The sequence below is a fragment of the Chanodichthys erythropterus genome, chromosome 11 (genome assembly GCF_024489055.1).
Source record: "Chanodichthys erythropterus isolate Z2021 chromosome 11, ASM2448905v1, whole genome shotgun sequence".
Classification (NCBI taxonomy): Eukaryota; Metazoa; Chordata; class Actinopteri; order Cypriniformes; family Xenocyprididae; genus Chanodichthys; species Chanodichthys erythropterus.
Window position 1 is genome coordinate 58,837,984 of NC_090231.1, and position 21,368 is coordinate 58,859,351.

At 43.2% G+C, this 21,368-nt stretch overlaps 2 protein-coding genes across 2 annotated transcripts; both read right to left on the reverse strand.

Annotated features, from left to right (window-relative positions):
* Window positions 1-4,695: 4,695 nt before the first annotated feature.
* On the reverse strand, window positions 4,696-5,950 carry LOC137031002 (macrophage mannose receptor 1-like). Its single transcript, XM_067401575.1, has 4 exons — window positions 5,838-5,950; window positions 5,582-5,743; window positions 5,443-5,475; window positions 4,696-5,334 (listed from the first exon to the last, which is right to left on the reverse strand). Exons 1-4 carry the CDS (start codon window positions 5,887-5,889, stop codon window positions 5,096-5,098), a joined length of 486 nt encoding a protein of 161 aa, XP_067257676.1. The 5' UTR covers window positions 5,890-5,950; the 3' UTR covers window positions 4,696-5,095.
* Window positions 5,951-17,696: 11,746 nt separating this feature from the next.
* Window positions 17,697-18,951, reverse strand: LOC137031003 (macrophage mannose receptor 1-like). Its single transcript, XM_067401577.1, has 4 exons — window positions 18,839-18,951; window positions 18,583-18,744; window positions 18,444-18,476; window positions 17,697-18,335 (listed from the first exon to the last, which is right to left on the reverse strand). Exons 1-4 carry the CDS (start codon window positions 18,888-18,890, stop codon window positions 18,097-18,099), a joined length of 486 nt encoding a protein of 161 aa, XP_067257678.1. The 5' UTR covers window positions 18,891-18,951; the 3' UTR covers window positions 17,697-18,096.
* Between the last annotated feature and the right edge of the window lie 2,417 nt (window positions 18,952-21,368).

A 21,368-nucleotide genomic window follows, 5' to 3' on the forward strand; every position in this document is an offset into this window, starting at 1 on the left:
TTGTAAAAGGGCCTGTCCTGGTTGTAGGCCACTAGGCTGGACCACAGATGGGTACCTGGCTTGTCCTCGTTTGCCACTGGGTCTGGACACAGACTGGTAAGAGGCTTGTGCTGACTGCAGGCGACTGGGCCTGGACACAGATGGGTAAAGGGCCGGTCCTGGTTGTGGGCCACTGGGCCTGGACACAGACTGGTAAGAGGCTTGTGCTAAGTGCAGAACACTGGACTGGTCCACAGACTCTGAGCTGGATTGGGCTTGGTGTTGGCTGCTGGACTGGTCCACAGACTGGGAAGAGGCTTGTGCTGACTGCAGGCCACTAGGTTGGACCACAGATTGGTAGCTGGCTTGTGCTGATGGCAGAGCACTGGACTGGTCCGCAGCCTGTGAGCTGGATTGGGCTTGGTGTTGGATGCTGGACTGGTCCACAGACTGGTGGCTGGCTTGTGCTGACTGCAGGTCACTGGGCTGGACAACAGATGGGTAGCTGCCTTGTGGGGTCTGCAAACCACTGGGCTGGGACACAGATGGGTAGAGGGCCTGTCCTGGTTGTTGGACACCTGGCTGTGACAAAGACTGTGAGCTGGATTGGGCTTGGTGTTGGATGCTGGACTGGTCCACAGACTGGTGGCTGGCTTGCGCTGATGGCAGATCACTGGACTGGTCCACAGATTGGGAGACCACCTGTTCCAAGTTCTGGCTGCTGGCTTGAGATGATTGTTGGAGGCTGAGCAGGGCCACAGGTTGGTATCTTGCCTGCGCTAGTTGCACATCATTAGGCTGAACTGTGGAATCATTGCTTGACTGCTCTACTTGCTGCCCACTGAGCAATGGCACAAGTCCAGAACCAAAGCGGCCTTGTCCTAACTGATAGCTGGGTTGTGAAGACTCACTTTGCTGCAAAGGCTTAAAAAAGTGGAACTTGAAGTCTGCACTGGCCTGGTACCAGAATATAACCTGGAACCAGCTTGAAGTCTACTTTTATGAGGCTTGACAATGGGCTGCACTGAAGACTGGTAGCGGACGTTCACCAATTGGCCACTGGACTGGGAGCTGGTCTCCACTAGTTGCTGGCTACTAGATGCCACAGATTCACTACTAGACTGCCCTAAAGTTTGAAAGTTGATCTGCGCTGGCTTGGGTAGAGACTCAATGCTCATACTTTCTGATTCTGTGGTAACTGCAATGGGTACAAGACTGCCATTACCAGCTGAAGACATTAGAGATCCTTGAATGTGACTTCTAGCATCAGAGTCAGAACCAGGCTTATACGAATTAGTAATTGGTCCAAAACCAGAAGAGCCATTTTGAGGATTATAGCTTACACTGCTATACACACCCTTAACTTGTGCAGCACTGTAAGTGATATTCTTAGATCTTTGAAGACTAACAGGATCCGATACATGCTCACGGCCATACCAGCTAGAGGAACTCTGTGGTTTCACATCCTGCATGGGGAGACCAGCCTCATTGTATACAGGATAACCTCCAATCTTGACAAAGCCAGCAACTAAGAAAAAAAAAAAAAAAGACACATGTTAACAAACCAGACATGTTAACAAACAGGAATTATAGAATTTGCCTGAGTAAACCTTACCACTTCCAATATCACCATGGACACAGAGACTGAGAAGTGCCAGAGAAAAACTGAAATAAAAGACTTGTTAGACACTTCTTGCTTTAAAGAACAAGTAAAAAAACAAACATTGAACATCATACCTTAAGAGTCGGATAGCGGTACCCTCCATGTCCAGCCTAGAATCAGCAACTTACCACCTCAGCAATACCACTACAAAATCATAAAAACATACTTGCACCCCAGCACACACTAATGATGGTAAAATTGACTTTTTATAGTGTCAGGAACTGCCATTTACCAATTGTTTCCTGACCATCAGTTGTCATGGGAACATGTAATACTCAATTATTAGGTTCAGGTGTCACCAGTGTCTGATCACGACAACTGCCATTTCATTCCTTTTTTTAGTACTATGATTTCTGAACAGAAAGACAGCACACATACTGCTTTTTGGGATTAATTAAAATACATTAATTTTGATTCTATTTGAAGTCAGAATACATTTTAGGGAGCAGTATTATGCTGACTGTTCATAAGATTTATAGCAGTAATCTGGGCCACATTCAGCCCTGACAAAACGTTTTTTTAAACAGAAACGGTGGTGCGTTGAACACCCTGTTCTGATGACGCAAGACATGCAATTATGCCAGCTGAGAAGGCCTGTCTTTGTGTTCTTTTTGAAGAATTTTCACAGCCTGATGAAATCGGTATAAATACGTGTTTACTAATGCAAAATATGCTCAATATTACAGTCACTGCCCTTGCCATCCTGAATAAAAGAGAACATCCCAAGCGAGTGAAGGGATTTGTGGAAACTGTGGTTCCTAATTATTGTCATCCAACATTTGCCTGTTATGGTTTCAGCTATGTTAATGCATATTAAATAAGTTAGTTAGTTTTAACTGAAGGTTCAAGATAACTCTGTAAACTACAAATGTGGGGAAAAATTCAGTTAAAGGTTTGCACAGAGTCAGTGTCCAGAGTCAAGGGACCTTAAACCCAATGTTATAAAGAGAGCTACTAACATAAAGTGTTGTAAAATTCAATTATGTACATAGTAGCCTATTGCTATTTTGCAGAGATAACCCTTATGGAAAGAAAATATATTTCCCTATCTATGAATGATCAATATATTGCATGATTTAACAGCAGGACATAAAGGTACATAAAGAAATCCAGATGTCATTGTAATGGATGAGGCTGGTACTCATTCATCCAGCCACTGGAGGGAGCCCTCTCCTGAATACTAACTTGAACTTTTGCTCGTTGGTTACTTCCTGTTTCACTCCTGTATAAATAGACATGTGCTGAGCTCCAATTCGCCTACTTATACTAACCCTAAAAGTATGTACGCTTTCTGTGAACAAAAAGTACTTACTTTTGAGTGTGTAGTAAAAGAGTAGACAAGCTTTGGGACACACTAACACGTCATACAATCGCGTCTTTTCTCTCTGCTGCATCCAGTCACCGTAAATTGCCCTGTCAGTCATCTTACATCCTCCACATTTCATTTAGTTAATTTCCTACCGTATCAGAGAGAAATACAGCACGTTGATCTGCAGTCGCGGGTCTTTCATGTGGAGAACTCCCCTCATATTAATGCATAATGATGCATTTAAAAGTTAATGGCCATTCGGATCTTTATAAAAGTCCACATTGGTATTTGCAGATGAAAAATAACACGGGTAACATTAAATATATATTTTCTATCAGGTTAAACTGATTATCAGTCACTCAAATCTCTCAGCATCGATCGTGTATATCCGCCATGTTTTGTAGTTTTTAACACTTTTTAATCTCACATACTATTTAGGATGGATAGTATGGACATTGGAACGCAGGGGTGCATTTCCACTGATAATTTGCGAAGTATTGCCAGTTATTCACTGCCTTACCAACCGTGTCTCATTGCCTGTTTCATTGCCTTTTTGTTACTGACCATTGTGCTTGCTTTATTGGATTTTTGCCTTTTGGAAATTGTTTTTGCCATGGTTGCCTGTTTGGACTGATTACTTGTCACTGTTTATTCTGCCTACATTATTGACTACGTCTCTGCCTGTTGTATTGGATTTGGTTGCTGATATTTATTAAACTTCCAGCATTTGGATTCCATCTTGCCTTCATGTCGAGTCCCTCACAGTTATAGTATAGAATACAGCTTCAACAGAAGACAAAAGACCCTCTGTCTACCTTCCTTCAATGCTGAGACCAATACGTTAAACATAAAATCTTTCAGTTACTTTTAATTATCAGCTGTCTTAATTTGTTCTTTATCTCAGTTGTCCTCTGTAATGTGTATTTCTCCTGCATTCATGATTACAGTAAATTTTGTTACTATTCCTTTGTCGTGCGCGTTCTCTCCAGCCACCTGCGTTTTACACTACTGTCACTCACAATGTATTTGTCTATTTGATACATCTTTTTAATTCATTATTCATTATTAATTCATTTGTATTTATTTTTTACATTTGCTGAGAGGGGACCTATAATGCAACTCTCACAAGATGTAATATAAGTCTCTGGTTCCCCCAGAATGTGTCTGTGAAGTTTCAGCTCAAAATACCCCACAGATTATTTTGTGTCCCTTTAAATGCAAATGAGCTGCTGCTCCCGCCCCCTTTCCAGAAGAGGGCGGAGCTTTAACAGCTCAACAACAACAAAGCTGGAGAATCTCACGCAGCCAAAATGAGGAAAGTGTTCAGCCTTACATTGTTCAAACCGGAGTCGACACTGATGGAGAGACTCAGGAAGAAGTTACAACTTTTAGACGTTTCTGAATGCTTAGTGGATAAATTGATGTAGTTGCTGTGGAGTTGATTCAACTCATCCACTAGCATGTGCCGTCATGTTCATCTTTTGTGTTGAATTGACCCTCGTTTGTGAAGCAGTCCGGCGTAAAATGACGGCATGTCAACAACACTCTACTACAACAACTCTTCCTCTTCTCTAAAGCAGCCCAACATGGCCCCGCCCCCTTTGTTATATAACAATATTATATAGTTTTTTTTTACAAGTTTGATCTTCATTTACCTTTCTTATAAAACAATTGCCTTTCACAATTAATAAAAGAACACATTATACACACACTTTATATTTAATGATATTTAATGATTTGTAGATTACATTTAATAGATACACTTTCATGAAAACATTTGCATTTAATTGTAAAATGTCATTATACATGTTTGGGGCTGTGTTCTCGTCGCATTTACAGTTTTGACCAGCCGACGAGTGGTGTTTCATTTTTTCATTTTGGCAAATCATTTTGCGAACTAATGGGTTCAATTGTTTCTCGGTTGGATTAGAATGTCTTGTTACATTTTTGTGATGAACACTGTAATGTTCAAAATATTTCTAAATATGTAAAACTGCTTTTTAAAAGATGTTTAACAATAGATGCTTTCCAGATGAAGTGCTCTTGAAGATGTGCTATCTGGGTCAGTGCAACATTATCAGCTCCAAAATGACTTTCAGGCAGTTGGAGTACTGTGTGTATGTGTGTGTGTGTGTGTGTGTGTGTTAGGCATGCTCATTCTGTTCGATGTTGGCGACAAGTCCCTTTGTGTCAATAGTGGCAGGAGGCCGTGTCAGGTCAGAGTTGATATAGAGTCTGTTGTCAAACGTACACTCTCCAAACACAGGCCTGGGGCTTCTCTTTAGAAACAGAAATGTGGCAAGCCCTGCCACTGCAATTATGACCAAGACGACCCCAACTGCGATGCCCGCAGAGCCATGAGGAGCATCTTCTACCACAGCGACTGCAAAATGAAACAGCATTAAATATTTAATTCATGTTATGAATTAAGGTGTAAACTTTGACAGCGCTAATTATAATTAATTTGAATTAATGAAATGTAGATGCATACGTGGTAATGATGGTTTCTCTGTTGGTGGTATAACTGAAATATAAAGACATTTTTATACATGTTAACGAAAGGTAGCCTATTCTATTAAACTGAATGGAGAAAATAAACAAATAAAGTTGCATTTGCTTGGATAACAAACCTTTTGCAGTCTTGCAAATATAAGGTCTGTAAGCATTGCAGTTTGTAGTACTCCACATTCCAGTGCTCGACTGGACCTCCACACAATAACCAGCTTCATTTGGCATCCGGGGTTTCCAGTTTGTGTAATCTACCACCGTATTATCAATCCACATCCATTCACCTGTGACACACACACACACATACACAGATGGTCAGATGGTGCTTCTGAGATCATTTTGAGTATTTTGTTTGTCTGGATTAAGTACGTTTCTAACCCGTATGACTGCGGTGCATGCCAATCCAGAACGATTTGATTCCATCCTGCATGATCTCCAAATTCTGAAGGATAAACTTGGATTCTACTGAGTCCTCGATACTCAATAATGATGCCCCTGAAATTAGAGACTGTTTTTACTTCTGCAATTATATTTTTTCTGTGATTGACTAGTGATTAAAGGGGTCATGAGAAATCAGATTTTCCTTGATCTTTTGATATATAAGAGGTCTTTGTTCCATTAAAACATCCTGCAAGTTTCATAGCTTAAAGGGTTAGTTCACCCAAAAAATGGACATCGACGAATATTTTTACATCATTGCACCATAAGCCCCGCCCACCGTTCAGTCACTTAGTTGCTGACATTTGCCTACACTGGATGCGAGCATTGCGCCAAAGCAAATAGAAGCCATTAAAATCACTGATGCTGTCTATACTTATTCAGCAACTTCTTCAAGGACCAGACCTGACCAGTACTCTAATTGGAGTTGGAAATCATGAGATTTCACCAGGAGCCTGTGACAATTATGGCAGATGTGGAATCGATGTTCCACCAGGTAAAAGTTCCCTCTGAAGATGCTGACTTGTTTAGATTCTTGTGATGATCTGATGGTGATCTTAGCCAAGCTTTAGAGGAGTAAAGTACATCTGTTTGGTGCCACATCATCACCATCACCAAGATGTGCTAACTATGCCCTGACACAATGTGCCGATGACAATGATCACCAATTTGATGCGGTCGTAGTAAGTTCCATAATACACAACTTTTATGTTGATGACTGCCTGAAATCTGTCAGTTCTGTTGATCAAGCCATTTCTCTATACCATGATCTAACTGCCATATAGTATGTCAAGCAGGGGGATTCAAATTAACAAAATGGATTATCAACAGTACTGCCACGTTGGTACAATTTCCAGAAAGAAAGGGCAAAAGAAGCTGTGCATATGGAGCAGATGTTAAAAAGGGAGTTGCAGTTGCCACTAAAGGAATCAGTGTTTTGGGCTGATAGCAGTGCTTAAGTACCTTGCCAATGAGAAAGATTCCGGACGTTTGTGGCCAATAGGATAGCAGCAATACTGCCAACTTCCAGAGTGTCCCAATGGTGACAATTCAGCTCTCAGTCAAATACTGCAGAATGCGTCTCAAGAGGCCAAAGCATTGATGCCTTTATGCAGAACAAAGCCTGGGTTTGGACAGTGACTTCATCACCAAACCAGCTTAACAATGGCCAGAGAATACTTGTAACTTAAAGGAGCTTAATGCAGCAGACCCTGAGATTGGGAAAGGAAATGTCATTGTTAATCTGATAACAGTAATGGAGAACGAGAAAAACGACACAATTTCTTCTTGGAAATCCTTAAAAAGAGCTGTAGCTTTGCTACTCAGAGTAAAAGCTCCAAACCATTTCAAAAGAAAAAGAAAACTTAGTCTTACACAGAGAGAACCTCAAACAGACACTTTGGGGAAAGAATCTCACAGTTGATGAGCTTCAGCAAGCCAAGTTAGCAATCATCAAGTACTGCCAGCAAAGGAAATTTCATAAAGAAACCTTTGCACTGCAAAGGCAAGAATCTGTTAATGGAGGAAGTCACATAATCAAGCTATGTCCAGTACTTCAAGACAAAATTCTCTGTGTTGGTGGAAGAATTGGTCATGTATACATGCCAATAGAAGCCAAACATCCAGCCATCTTACCAAAGGATCACAGAATATCAGATCTGATTCTGCAAGAAATCAACAAAGAAACAGGTCATAATGGATGCAACTATATTCTATCTAAATTGCACCAAAAGTGCTGGATTCCCAATGCCAATTCTTTGATAAAAAGAATCTTGTCTAGACGTACAACTTGCCATAGGCAACATGGTGTTACAGGTCAACAGATTACGGCAGACTTACCCAGAAATAGAGTTCTTCCAGATGAACCACCAGATGTGTAGCTGACTGCTTTGGTCCATTTGAGATCAAGTGTAAAAGGACTAAAGTTAAACGCTATGGTATCATCTTTACTTGTCTGGCCTGCAGAGCTGTTCACACAGAGGTAGCATCATCCTTAGATACAGACACCTTTATCAATGCACTCTGACGCTTCATAGCAAGGAGGAGTCAGGTTATAGAAAGGACAATGGATCTAATTTTACTGGGGCTGATCAAGAAAAATTCAAGAATGGAAAAAATTCAAAATAGAAAGCATCTTGCTTCAACACAGCATAACATAGATGTTCAATCCTCCAGCTGGATCTCACCACAGAGGAGTATGGGAGTGTATAATCTGTTCCATTAAGAAAGTTCTCAATGCCAGGTTCAAAACCTAGATGAGAAGGGTCTTCACACATTTTTCTGTGAAGTGTAAGCTATCTTGATCAATCGACCCATAACCCTCTAATGATCCAAATGATCTAGAAGCTCTCACACCTAATCACTTGCTGCTGATGATGGTAAACTCTGCTTTGCCTCACGGACTCTTCCAAAAGGAAGACCTCGATGCACGAAAGAGATGGAAGCAGGTGCAATACATTGCCAACCTCTTTTGGAAGAGATGTATTCAAAAATATTTACCAGAGCTTCAAAGACATTAAAAATGGATGAAGGTAAAATTAGCACCTAGAAATGCATGGGTAATGGGAAGAATTACCAAAACAGTACAAGATGAACATGGACTTGTACGCAGAGTTCAAGTTAAGACAAAGGTCTGTGTCTTGTTGGATGCTGATTGAGACAATTGTATGGACTGTAACTGGTAAAATATATTATGTAACACATTTCTTATATTTTATAATTATTTACATTTTAAATCTTTCATATTTTCAAGTTAGTTAACAAAAGCACACCTGCATGTACTAAAGTTTCTACTAAAGAGACTATCACTGTGCTATAGCGTTCACAGCCGTTACTTTTTAAATAAAGTTATTATAGTCTTATGTTGTTCAGCCCATCGTCAACCTAACCACAGGCTCTACTCTTCAGCACAATTACCCTAAAAACTCACACATACCAGAAAACCAATTCCAAAATAATGTAACTTTTAACAGATCTCCCCCCATATCAATATTGAGCAAAACACATGAAATAGCACTTCATTTTAACATTTACTCTTGAACAATCAGAAGCAAAGCATGCTGGGAACTAGAAGTCCATTGTAACCACTGATTGTAACTCATTCCATGAGTGTATATATGCATGTACAAGTTTCACATTTATATGGGAACATGTGCAATACATTTACACAATAAAAGGATAAAGCTATGTAATGCGATTGGTCTTCATTTAAATATTTTTGTAGCCACTCATGGCCAATGCATATATTAAAAAAAAAAAGCACTAATTTCCCCATATATGGTAATGTATAATGTAATATTGCATTATATTCCCATATAAAATTGTTCTGTAAGGGAAGAATGTGGAACAGACAAGTGAACCATTATATCAATGTGTAGCCTACTCAGTGTATTAGTTTAAAAAGTTATTTCCCTCCAATAAGACTCACGCTGTTGCTTTTACTAATATTTGTAAATGCCAGTGGCCATTTACAACACTAAAGCAAGTCAAATGCCTATACAAAACATTTTAGACCATTTACATCTGCATTTAGAATCATCCATTTTTTGAGATCAACCAAAAAAAAAAAAAAAAAAAAGTCATGTTAATGCAGCAAAAATACTTCCCAGTAAACACCAAAACAAAAACCTATTTTACAAGTTATATTTATTTCTCAAAAACACCAAATTAAGAAACAGCAGCAAAGCAAGCAACTAAGACTTCACTTGTTGCAACAACCTCAGTATGCCTTGAGATGAACGCTTGTTGAGAGTAGTCTGAGAGAGAGGAGGTGCTGGATCTTGAAAGCCAGGCTTGAAAGACTGCACAGACTCATAGCTTGAAGAGAGAGGTACATTATTAGGTTGCTCTAAAGATTGGGAACCAAGACTGGAATGAGACCCATAACTTGACTGCTCTGACACAGAAAAGACCTGGAATCCAGGCTGCAGGGACACAGATTGGTAGTGGATTTGTGCTGGCTGCTGGCTACTGGATTGGGACAAAGACTGGTAGCTGGCCTGTCCTGGTTGGTGAACAGACCAGTAATGAGCTTGTGCTGAGGGCAGACCACTGGGCTGGACAACAGTCTGGAAAAGGGCCTGTCCCGGTTGTGGGCCACTGGGTCTGGACAGAGATGGGGAAAGGGCCTGTCCTAGTTGTGGGCCACTGGGTCTGGACACAGACTGGTAAGAGGCTTGTGCTGACTGCAGGCCACTAGGCTGGACCACAGATAGGTAGCTGGCTTGTGCTGTTGGCAGAGCTCTGGACTTGTCCGGAGTCTGGGAGCTGGATTGGGCTTGGTGTTGAATGCTGGACTGGTCCACAGACTGGTGGCTGGCTTGTGCTGACTGCAAGCCACTGGGCCTGGACACCGATGGGTAAAGGGCCTGTCCTAGTTGTGGGCCACTAGGCTGGACCACAGACGGGTAGATGGCCTGTCCTTGTTTGCCACTGGGCCTGGACACCGATGGGTAAAGGGCCTGTCCTAGTTGTGGGCCACTGGGCCTGGACACAGACTGGTAAGAAGCTTCTGCTGACGGCAAGCCACTGGGCTGGACAACAGACTGGAAGAGGGCCTGTCCTGGTTGTAGGCCACTAGGCTGGACCACAGATGGGTAGCTGGCCTGTCCTTGTTTGCCACTGGGCCTGGACACCGATGGGTAAAGGGCCTGTCCTAGTTGTGGGCCACTGGGTCTGGACAGAGATGGGTTAAGGGCCTGTCCTAGTTGTGGGCCACTAGGCTGGACCACAGATAGGTAGCTGGCCTGTCCTTGTTTGCCACTGGGTCTGGACACAGATGGGTAAAGGGCCTGTCCTGGTTGTGGGCCACTAGGCTGGACCACAGATGGGTAGCTGGCTTGTGCTGACTGCAAGCCACTGGGCTGGACAACAGACTGGAAAGAGGCTTGTGCTGATTGCAGAGCACTGGACTGGTCCACAGACTGTGAGCTGGATTGGGCTTGGTGTTGGCTGCTGGACTGGTCCACAGACTGGTGGCTGGCTTGTGTTGACTGCAGGTCACTGGGCTGAACAGACTGGAAAAATGCCTGTCCTGGTTGTGGGCCACTAGGCTGGACCACAGATGGGTAGCTGGCCTGTCCTTGTTTGCCACTGGGCCTGGACACAGATGGGTAAAGGGCCTGTCCTAGTTGTGGGCCACTGGGCCTGGACACAGATGGGTAAAGGGCCTGTCCTAGTTGTGGGCCACTGGGCCTGGACACAGATGGGTAAAGGGCCTGTCCTAGTTGTGGGCCACTGGGCCTGGACACAGACTGGTAAGAAGCTTCTGCTGACGGCAAGCCACTGGGCTGGACAACAGACTGGAAGAGGGCCTGTCCTGGTTGTAGGCCACTAGGCTGGACCACAGACGGGTAGATGGCCTGTCCTTGTTTGCCACTGGGCCTGGACACCGATGGGTAAAGGGCCTGTCCTAGTTGTGGGCCACTGGGCCTGGACACAGATGGGTAAAGGGCCTGTACTGACTGCAGGCCACTAGGCTGGACCACAGATAGGTAGCTGGCTTGTGCTGATGGCAGAGCACTGGACTGGTCCGCAGACTGGTGGCTGGCTTGTGCTGACTGCAAGCCACTGGGCTGGACAACAGACTGGAAAAGGGCCTGTCCTGGTTGTGGGCCACTGTTTCTGGACACAGACTGGTAAGAGGCTTGTGCTGACTGCAAGCCACTGGGCTGGACAACAGATGGGTAAAGGGCCTGTCCTGGTTGTGGGCCACTGGGCCTGGACACAGACTGGAAGAGGGCCGGTCCTGGTTGTAGGCCACTAGGCTGGACCACAGATGGGTAGACGGCCTGTCCTTGTTTGCCACTGGGCCTGGACACCGATGGGTAAAGGGCCTGTCCTAGTTGTGGGCCACTGGGTCTGGACACAGATGGGTAAAGGGCCTGTCCTAGTTGTGGGCCACTGGGCCTGGACACAGACTGGTAAGAGGCTTGTGCTGACTGCAGGCCACTAGGCTGGACCACAGATGGGTAGCTGGCCTGTCCTAGTTGTGGGCCACTGGGTCTGGACACAGACTGGTAAGAGGCTTGTGCTGACTGCAGGCCACTAGGCTGGACCACAGATGGGTAGCTGGCCTGTCCTTGTTTGCCACTGGGTCTGGATACAGATGGGTAAAGGGCCTGTCCTAGTTGTGGGCCACTGGGCCTGGACACAGATGGGTAAAGGGCCTGTACTGACTGCAGGCCACTAGGCTGGACCACAGACGGGTAGCTGGCCTGTCCTTGTTTGCCACTGGGTCTGGATACAGATGGGTAAAGGGCCTGTCCTAGTTGTGGGCCACTGGGCCTGGACACAGATGGGTAAAGGGCCTGTACTGACTGCAGGCCACTAGGCTGGACCACAGATGGGTAGCTGGCCTGTCCTTGTTTGCCACTGGGTCTGGATACAGATGGGTAAAGGGCCTGTCCTGGTTGTGGGCCACTAGGCTGGACCACAGATAGGTAGCTGGCTTGTGCTGACTGCAAGCCACTGGGCTGGACAACAGACTGGAAGAGGGCCTGTCCTAGTTGTGGGCCACTGGGTCTGGACACAGACTGGTAAGAGGCTTGTGCTGATTGCAGAGCACTGGACTGGTCCACAGACTGTGAGCTGGATTGGGCTTGGCTGCTGGACTGGTCCACAGACTGGTAAGAGGCTTGTGCTGACTGTAGGCCACTGGGCTGGACCACAGATGGGTACCTGGCTTGTCCTCGTTTGCCACTGGGTCTGGATACAGATGGGTAAAGGGCCTGTCCTAGTTGTGGGCCACTGGGCCTGGACACAGATGGGTAAAGGGCCTGTACTGACTGCAGGCCACTAGGCTGGACCACAGATGGGTAGCTGGCCTGTCCTTGTTTGCCACTGGGTCTGGATACAGATGGGTAAAGGGCCTGTCCTGGTTGTGGGCCACTAGGCTGGACCACAGATAGGTAGCTGGCTTGTGCTGACTGCAAGCCACTGGGCTGGACAACAGACTGGAAGAGGGCCTGTCCTAGTTGTGGGCCACTGGGTCTGGACACAGACTGGTAAGAGGCTTGTGCTGATTGCAGAGCACTGGACTGGTCCACAGACTGTGAGCTGGATTGGGCTTGGCTGCTGGACTGGTCCACAGACTGGTAAGAGGCTTGTGCTGACTGTAGGCCACTGGGCTGGACCACAGATGGGTACCTGGCTTGTCCTCGTTTGCCACTGGGTCTGGATACAGATGGGTAAAGGGCCTGTCCTGGTTGTGGGCCACTAGGCTGGACCACAGATAGGTAGCTGGCTTGTGCTGACTGCAAGCCACTGGGCTGGACAACAGACTGGAAAGAGGCTTGTGCTGATTGCAGAGCACTGGACTGGTCCACAGACTGTGAGCTGGATTGGGCTTGGCTGCTGGACTGGTCCACAGACTGGTAAGAGGCTTGTGTTGACTGCAGGTCACTGGGCTGAACAGACTGGAAAAGTGCTTGTGCTGATGGCAGAGCACTGGGCCTGGACACAGATGGGTAAAGGGCCTGTCCTAGTTGTGGGCCACTGGGCCTGGACACCGACTGGTAAGAGGCTTCTGCTGACGGCAAGCCACTGGGCTGGACAACGGATTGTAAAAGGGCCTGTCCTGGTTGTAGGCCACTAGGCTGGACCACAGATGGGTACCTGGCTTGTCCTCGTTTGCCACTGGGTCTGGACACAGACTGGTAAGAGGCTTGTGCTGACTGCAGGCGACTGGGCCTGGACACAGATGGGTAAAGGGCCGGTCCTGGTTGTGGGCCACTGGGCCTGGACACAGACTGGTAAGAGGCTTGTGCGAAGTGCAGATCACTGGACTGGTCCACAGATTGGGAGACCACCTGTTCCAAGTTCTGGCTACTGGCTTGAGATGATTGTTGGAGGCTGAGCAGGGCCACAGGTTGGTATCTTGCCTGCGCTAGTTGCACATCATTAGGCTGAACTGTGGAATCATTGCTTGACTGCTCTACTTGCTGCCCACTGAGCAATGGCACAAGTCCAGAACCAAAGCGGCCTTGTCCTAACTGATAGCTGGGTTGTGAAGACTCACTTTGCTGCAAAGGCTTAAAAAAAGTGGAACTTGAAGTCTGCACTGGCCTGGTACCAGAATATAACCTGGAACCAGCTTGAAGTCTACTTTTATGAGGCTTGACGATGGGCTGCACTGAAGACTGGTAGCGGACGTTCACCAATTGGCCACTGGACTGGGAGCTGGTCTCCACTAGTTGCTGGCTACTAGATGCCACAGATTCACTACTAGACTGCCCTAAAGTTTGAAAGTTGATCTGCGCTGGCTTGGGTAGAGACTCAATGCTCATACTTTCTGATTCTGTGGTAACTGCAATGGGTACAAGACTGCCATTACCAGCTGAAGACATTAGAGATCCTTGAATGTGACTTCTAGCATCAGAGTCAGAACCAGGCTTATACGAATTAGTAATTGGTCCAAAACCAGAAGAGCCATTTTGAGGATTATAGCTTACACTGCTATACACACCCTTAACTTGTGCAGCACTGTAAGTGATATTCTTAGATCTTTGAAGACTAACAGGATCCGATACATGCTCACGGCCATACCAGCTAGAGGAACTCTGTGGTTTCACATCCTGCATGGGGAGACCAGCCTCATTGTATACAGGATAACCTCCAACCTTGACAAAGCCAGCAACTAAGAAAAAAAAAAAAAGACACATGTTAACAAACCAGACATGTTAACAAACAGGAATTATAGAATTTGCCTGAGTAAACCTTACCACTTCCAATATCACCATGGACACAGAGACTGAGAAGTGCCAGAGAAAAACTGAAATAAAAAAAGACTTGTTAGACACTTCTTGCTTTAAAGAACAAGTAAAAAAACAAACATTGAACATCATACCTTAAGAGTCGGATAGCGGTACCCTCCATGTCCAGCCTAGAATCAGCAACTTACCACCTCAGCAATACCACTACAAAATCATAAAAACATACTTGCACCCCAGCACACACTAATGATGGTAAAATTGACTTTTTATAGTGTCAGGAACTGCCATTTACCAATTGTTTCCTGACCATCAGTTGTCATGGGAACATGTAATACTCAATTATTAGGTTCAGGTGTCACCAGTGTCTGATCACGACAACTGCCATTTCATTCCTTTTTTTAGTACTATGATTTCTGAACAGAAAGACAGCACACATACTGCTTTTTGGGATTAATTAAAATACATTAATTTTGATTCTATTTGAAGTCAGAATACATTTTAGGGAGCAGTATTATGCTGACTGTTCATAAGATTTATAGCAGTAATCTGGGCCACATTCAGCCCTGACAAAACGTTTTTTTAAACAGAAACGGTGGTGCGTTGAACACCCTGTTCTGATGACGCAAGACATGCAATTATGCCAGCTGAGAAGGCCTGTCTTTGTGTTCTTTTTGAAGAATTTTCACAGCCTGATGAAATCGGTATAAATACATGTTTACTAATGCAAAATATGCTCAATATTACAGTCACTGCCCTTGACATCCAGAATAAAAGAGAACATCCCAAGCGAGTGAAGGGATTTGTGGAAACTGTGGTTCCTAATTATTGTCATCCAACATTTGCCTGTTATGGTTTCAGCTATGTTAATGCATATTAAATAAGTTAGTTAGTTTTAACTGAAGGTTCAAGATAACTCTGTAAACTACAAATGTGGGGAAAAATTCAGTTAAAGGTTTGCACAGAGTCAGTGTCCAGAGTCAAGGGACCTTAAACCCAATGTTATAAAGAGAGCTACTAACATAAAGTGTTGTAAAATTCAATTATGTACATAGTAGCCTATTGCTATTTTGCAGAGATAACCCTTATGGAAAGAAAATATATTTCCCTATCTATGAATGATCAATATATTGCATGATTTAACAGCAGGACATAAAGGTACATAAAGAAATCCAGATGTCATTGTAATGGATGAGGCTGGTACTCATTCATCCAGCCACTGGAGGGAGCCCTCTCCTGAATACTAACTTGAACTTTTGCTCGTTGGTTACTTCCTGTTTCACTCCTGTATAAATAGACATGTGCTGAGCTCCAATTCGCCTACTTATACTAACCCTAAAAGTATGTACGCTTTCTGTGAACAAAAAGTACTTACTTTTGAGTGTGTAGTAAAAGAGTAGACAAGCTTTGGGACACACTAACACGTCATACAATCGCGTCTTTTCTCTCTGCTGCATCCAGTCACCGTAAATTGCCCTGTCAGTCATCTTACATCCTCCACATTTCATTTAGTTAATTTCCTACCATATCAGAGAGAAATACAGCACGTTGATCTGCAGTCGCGGGTCTTTCATGTGGAGAACTCTCCTCATATTAATGCATAATGATGCATTTAAAAGTTAATGGCCATTCTGATCTTTATAAAAGTCCACATTGGTATTTGCAGATGAAAAATAACACGGGTAACATTAAATATATATTTTCTATCAGGTTAAACTGATTATCAGTCACTCAAATCTCTCAGCATCGATCGTGTATATCCGCCATGTTTTGTAGTTTTTAACACTTTTTAATCTCACATACTATTTAGGATGGATAGTATGGACATTGGAACGCAGGGGTGCATTTCCACTGATAATTTGCGAAGTATTGCCAGTTATTCACTGCCTTACCAACCGTGTCTCATTGCCTGTTTCATTGCCTTTTTGTTACTGACCATTGTGCTTGCTTTATTGGATTTTTGCCTTTTGGAAATTGTTTTTGCCATGGTTGCCTGTTTGGACTGATTACTTGTCACTGTTTATTCTGCCTACATTATTGACTACGTCTCTGCCTGTTGTATTGGATTTGGTTGCTGATATTTATTAAACTTCCAGCATTTGGATTCCATCTTGCCTTCATGTCGAGTCCCTCACAGTTATAGTATAGAATACAGCTTCAACAGAAGACAAAAGACCCTCTGTCTACCTTCCTTCAATGCTGAGACCAATACGTTAAACATAAAATCTTTCAGTTACTTTTAATTATCAGCTGTCTTAATTTGTTCTTTATCTCAGTTGTCCTCTGTAATGTGTATTTCTCCTGCATTCATGATTACAGTAAATTTTGTTACTATTCCACCTGCGTTTTACACTACTGTCACTCACAATGTATTTGTCTATTTGATACATCTTTTTAATTCATTATTCATTATTAATTCATTTGTATTTATTTTTTACATTTGCTGAGAGGGGACCTATAATGCAACTCTCACAAGATGTAATATAAGTCTCTGGTTCCCCCAGAATGTGTCTGTGAATTTTCAGCTCAAAATACCCCACAGATTATTTTGTGTCCCTTTAAATGCAAATGAGCTGCTGCTCCCGCCCCCTTTCCAGAAGAGGGCGGAGCTTTAACAGCTCAACAACAACAAAGCTGGAGAATCTCACGCAGCCAAAACTATGGAAGTGTTCAGCCTTACATTGTTCAAACCGGAGTCGACACTGATGGAGAGACTCAGGAAGAAGTTACAACTTTTAGACGTTTCTGAATGCTTAGTGGATAAATTGATGTAGTTGCTGTGGAGTTGATTCAACTCATCCACTAGCATGTGCCGTCATGTTCATCTTTTGTGTTGAATTGACCCTCGTTTGTGAAGCAGTCCGGCGTAAAATGACGGCATGTCAACAACACTCTACTACAACAACTCTTCCTCTTCTCTAAAGCAGCCCAACATGGCCCCGCCCCCTTTGTTATATAACAATATTATATAGTTTTTTTTTACAAGTTTGATCTTCATTTACCTTTCTTATAAAACAATTGCCTTTCACAATTAATAAAAGAACACATTATACACACACTTTATATTTAATGATATTTAATGATTTGTAGATTACATTTAATAGATACACTTTCATGAAAACATTTGCATTTAATTGTAAAATGTCATTATACATGTTTGGGGCTGTGTTCTCGTCGCATTTACAGTTTTGACCAGCCGACGAGTGGTGTTTCATTTTTTCATTTTGGCAAATCATTTTGCGAACTAATGGGTTCAATTGTTTCTCGGTTGGATTAGAATGTCTTGTTACATTTTTGTGATGAACACTGTAATGTTCAAAATATTTCTAAATATGTAAAACTGCTTTTTAAAAGATGTTTAACAATAGATGCTTTCCAGATGAAGTGCTCTTGAAGATGTGCTATCTGGGTCAGTGCAACATTATCAGCTCCAAAATGACTTTCAGGCAGTTGGAGTACTGTGTGTATGTGTGTGTGTGTGTGTGTGTGTGTTAGGCATGCTCATTCTGTTCGATGTTGGCGACAAGTCCCTTTGTGTCAATAGTGGCAGGAGGCCGTGTCAGGTCAGAGTTGATATAGAGTCTGTTGTCAAACGTACACTCTCCAAACACAGGCCTGGGGCTTCTCTTTAGAAACAGAAATGTGGCAAGCCCTGCCACTGCAATTATGACCAAGACGACCCCAACTGCGATGCCCGCAGAGCCATGAGGAGCATCTTCTACCACAGCGACTGCAAAATGAAACAGCATTAAATATTTAATTCATGTTATGAATTAAGGTGTAAACTTTGACAGCGCTAATTATAATTAATTTGAATTAATGAAATGTAGATGCATACGTGGTAATGATGGTTTCTCTGTTGGTGGTATAACTGAAATATAAAGACATTTTTATACATGTTAACAAAAGGTAGCCTATTCTATTAAACTGAATGGAGAAAATAAACAAATAAAGTTGCATTTGCTTGAATAACAAACCTTTTGCAGTCTTGCAAATATAAGGTCTGTAAGCATTGCAGTTTGTAGTACTCCACATTCCAGTGCTCGACTGGACCTCCACACAATAACCAGCTTCATTTGGCATCCGGGGTTTCCAGTTTGTGTAATCTACCACCGTATTATCAATCCACATCCATTCACCTGTGACACACACACACACATACACAGATGGTCAGATGGTGCTTCTGAGATCATTTTGAGTATTTTGTTTGTCTGGATTAAGTACGTTTCTAACCCGTATGACTGCGGTGCATGCCAATCCAGAACGATTTGATTCCATCCTGCATGATCTCCAAATTCTGAAGGATAAACTTGGATTCTACTGAGTCCTCGATACTCAATAATGATGCCCCTGAAATTAGAGACTGTTTTTACTTCTGCAATTATATTTTTTCTGTGATTGACTAGTGATTAAAGGGGTCATGAGAAATCAGATTTTCCTTGATCTTTTGATATATAAGAGGTCTTTGTTCCATTAAAACATCCTGCAAGTTTCATAGCTTAAAGGGTTAGTTCACCCAAAAAATGGACATCGACGAATATTTTTACATCATTGCACCATAAGCCCCGCCCACCGTTCAGTCACTTAGTTGCTGACATTTGCCTACACTGGATGCGAGCATTGCGCCAAAGCAAATAGAAGCCATTAAAATCACTGATGCTGTCTATACTTATTCAGCAACTTCTTCAAGGACCAGACCTGACCAGTACTCTAATTGGAGTTGGAAATCATGAGATTTCACCAGGAGCCTGTGACAATTATGGCAGATGTGGAATCGATGTTCCACCAGGTAAAAGTTCCCTCTGAAGATGCTGACTTGTTTAGATTCTTGTGATGATCTGATGGTGATCTTAGCCAAGCTTTAGAGGAGTAAAGTACATCTGTTTGGTGCCACATCATCACCATCACCAAGATGTGCTAACTATGCCCTGACACAATGTGCCGATGACAATGATCACCAATTTGATGCGGTCGTAGTAAGTACCATAATACACAACTTTTATGTTGATGATTGCCTGAAATCTGTCAGTTCTGTTGATCAAGCCATTTCTCTATACCATGATCTAACTGCCATATAGTATGTCAAGCAGGGGGATTCAAATTAACAAAATGGATTATCAACAGTACTGCCACGTTGGTACAATTTCCAGAAAGAAAGGGCAAAAGAAGCTGTGCATATGGAGCAGATGTTAAAAAGGGAGTTGCAGTTGCCACTAAAGGAATCAGTGTTTTGGGCTGATAGCAGTGCTTAAGTACCTTGCCAATGAGAAAGATTCCGGACGTTTGTGGCCAATAGGATAGCAGCAATACTGCCAACTTCCAGAGTGTCCCAATGGTGACAATTCAGCTCTCAGTCAAATACTGCAGAATGCGTCTCAAGAGGCCAAAGCATTGATGCCTTTATGCAGAACAAAGCCTGGGTTTGGACAGTGACTTCATCACCAAACCAGCTTAACAATGGCCAGAGAATACTTGTAACTTAAAGGAGCTTAATGCAGCAGACCCTGAGATTGGGAAAGGAAATGTCATTGTTAATCTGATAACAGTAATGGAGAACGAGAAAAACGACACAATTTCTTCTTGGAAATCCTTAAAAAGAGCTGTAGCTTTGCTACTCAGAGTAAAAGCTCCAAACCATTTCAAAAGAAAAAGAAAACTTAGTCTTACACAGAGAGAACCTCAAACAGACACTTTGGGGAAAGAATCTCACAGTTGATGAGCTTCAGCAAGCCAAGTTAGCAATCATCAAGTACTGCCAGCAAAGGAAATTTCATAAAGAAACCTTTGCACTGCAAAGGCAAGAATCTGTTAATGGAGGAAGTCACATAATCAAGCTATGTCCAGTACTTCAAGACAAAATTCTCTGTGTTGGTGGAAGAATTGGTCATGTATACATGCCAATAGAAGCCAAACATCCAGCCATCTTACCAAAGGATCACAGAATATCAGATCTGATTCTGCAAGAAATCAACAAAGAAACAGGTCATAATGGATGCAACTATATTCTATCTAAATTGCACCAAAAGTGCTGGATTCCCAATGCCAATTCTTTGATAAAAAGAATCTTGTCTAGACGTACAACTTGCCATAGGCAACATGGTGTTACAGGTCAACAGATTACGGCAGACTTACCCAGAAATAGAGTTCTTCCAGATGAACCACCAGATGTGTAGCTGACTGCTTTGGTCCATTTGAGATCAAGTGTAAAAGGACTAAAGTTAAACGCTATGGTATCATCTTTACTTGTCTGGCCTGCAGAGCTGTTCACACAGAGGTAGCATCATCCTTAGATACAGACACCTTTATCAATGCACTCTGACGCTTCATAGCAAGGAGGAGTCAGGTTATAGAAAGGACAATGGATCTAATTTTACTGGGGCTGATCAAGAAAAATTCAAGAATGGAAAAAATTCAAAATAGAAAGCATCTTGCTTCAACACAGCATAACATAGATGTTCAATCCTCCAGCTGGATCTCACCACAGAGGAGTATGGGAGTGTATAATCTGTTCCATTAAGAAAGTTCTCAATGCCAGGTTCAAAACCTAGATGAGAAGGGTCTTCACACATTTTTCTGTGAAGTGTAAGCTATCTTGATCAATCGACCCATAACCCTCTAATGATCCAAATGATCTAGAAGCTCTCACACCTAATCACTTGCTGCTGATGATGGTAAACTCTGCTTTGCCTCACGGACTCTTCCAAAAGGAAGACCTCGATGCACGAAAGAGATGGAAGCAGGTGCAATACATTGCCAACCTCTT

Coding starts and splice junctions, on each gene's coding strand:
- LOC137031003 (XM_067401577.1), bottom strand. CDS start 18,890: ATGCAGGATGGAATCAAATCGTTCTGGATTGGCATGCACCGCAGTCAT. Junction 18,745..18,838: donor CATGCACCGCAGTCATACGG/GTTAGAAACGTA, acceptor TGTGTGTCACAG/GTGAATGGATGTGGATTGAT. Junction 18,477..18,582: donor TATTTGCAAGACTGCAAAAG/GTTTGTTATTCA, acceptor TTTATATTTCAG/TTATACCACCAACAGAGAAA.
- LOC137031002 (XM_067401575.1), bottom strand. CDS start 5,889: ATGCAGGATGGAATCAAATCGTTCTGGATTGGCATGCACCGCAGTCAT. Junction 5,476..5,581: donor TATTTGCAAGACTGCAAAAG/GTTTGTTATCCA, acceptor TTTATATTTCAG/TTATACCACCAACAGAGAAA. Junction 5,335..5,442: donor AGAGAAACCATCATTACCAC/GTATGCATCTAC, acceptor TTCATTTTGCAG/TCGCTGTGGTAGAAGATGCT.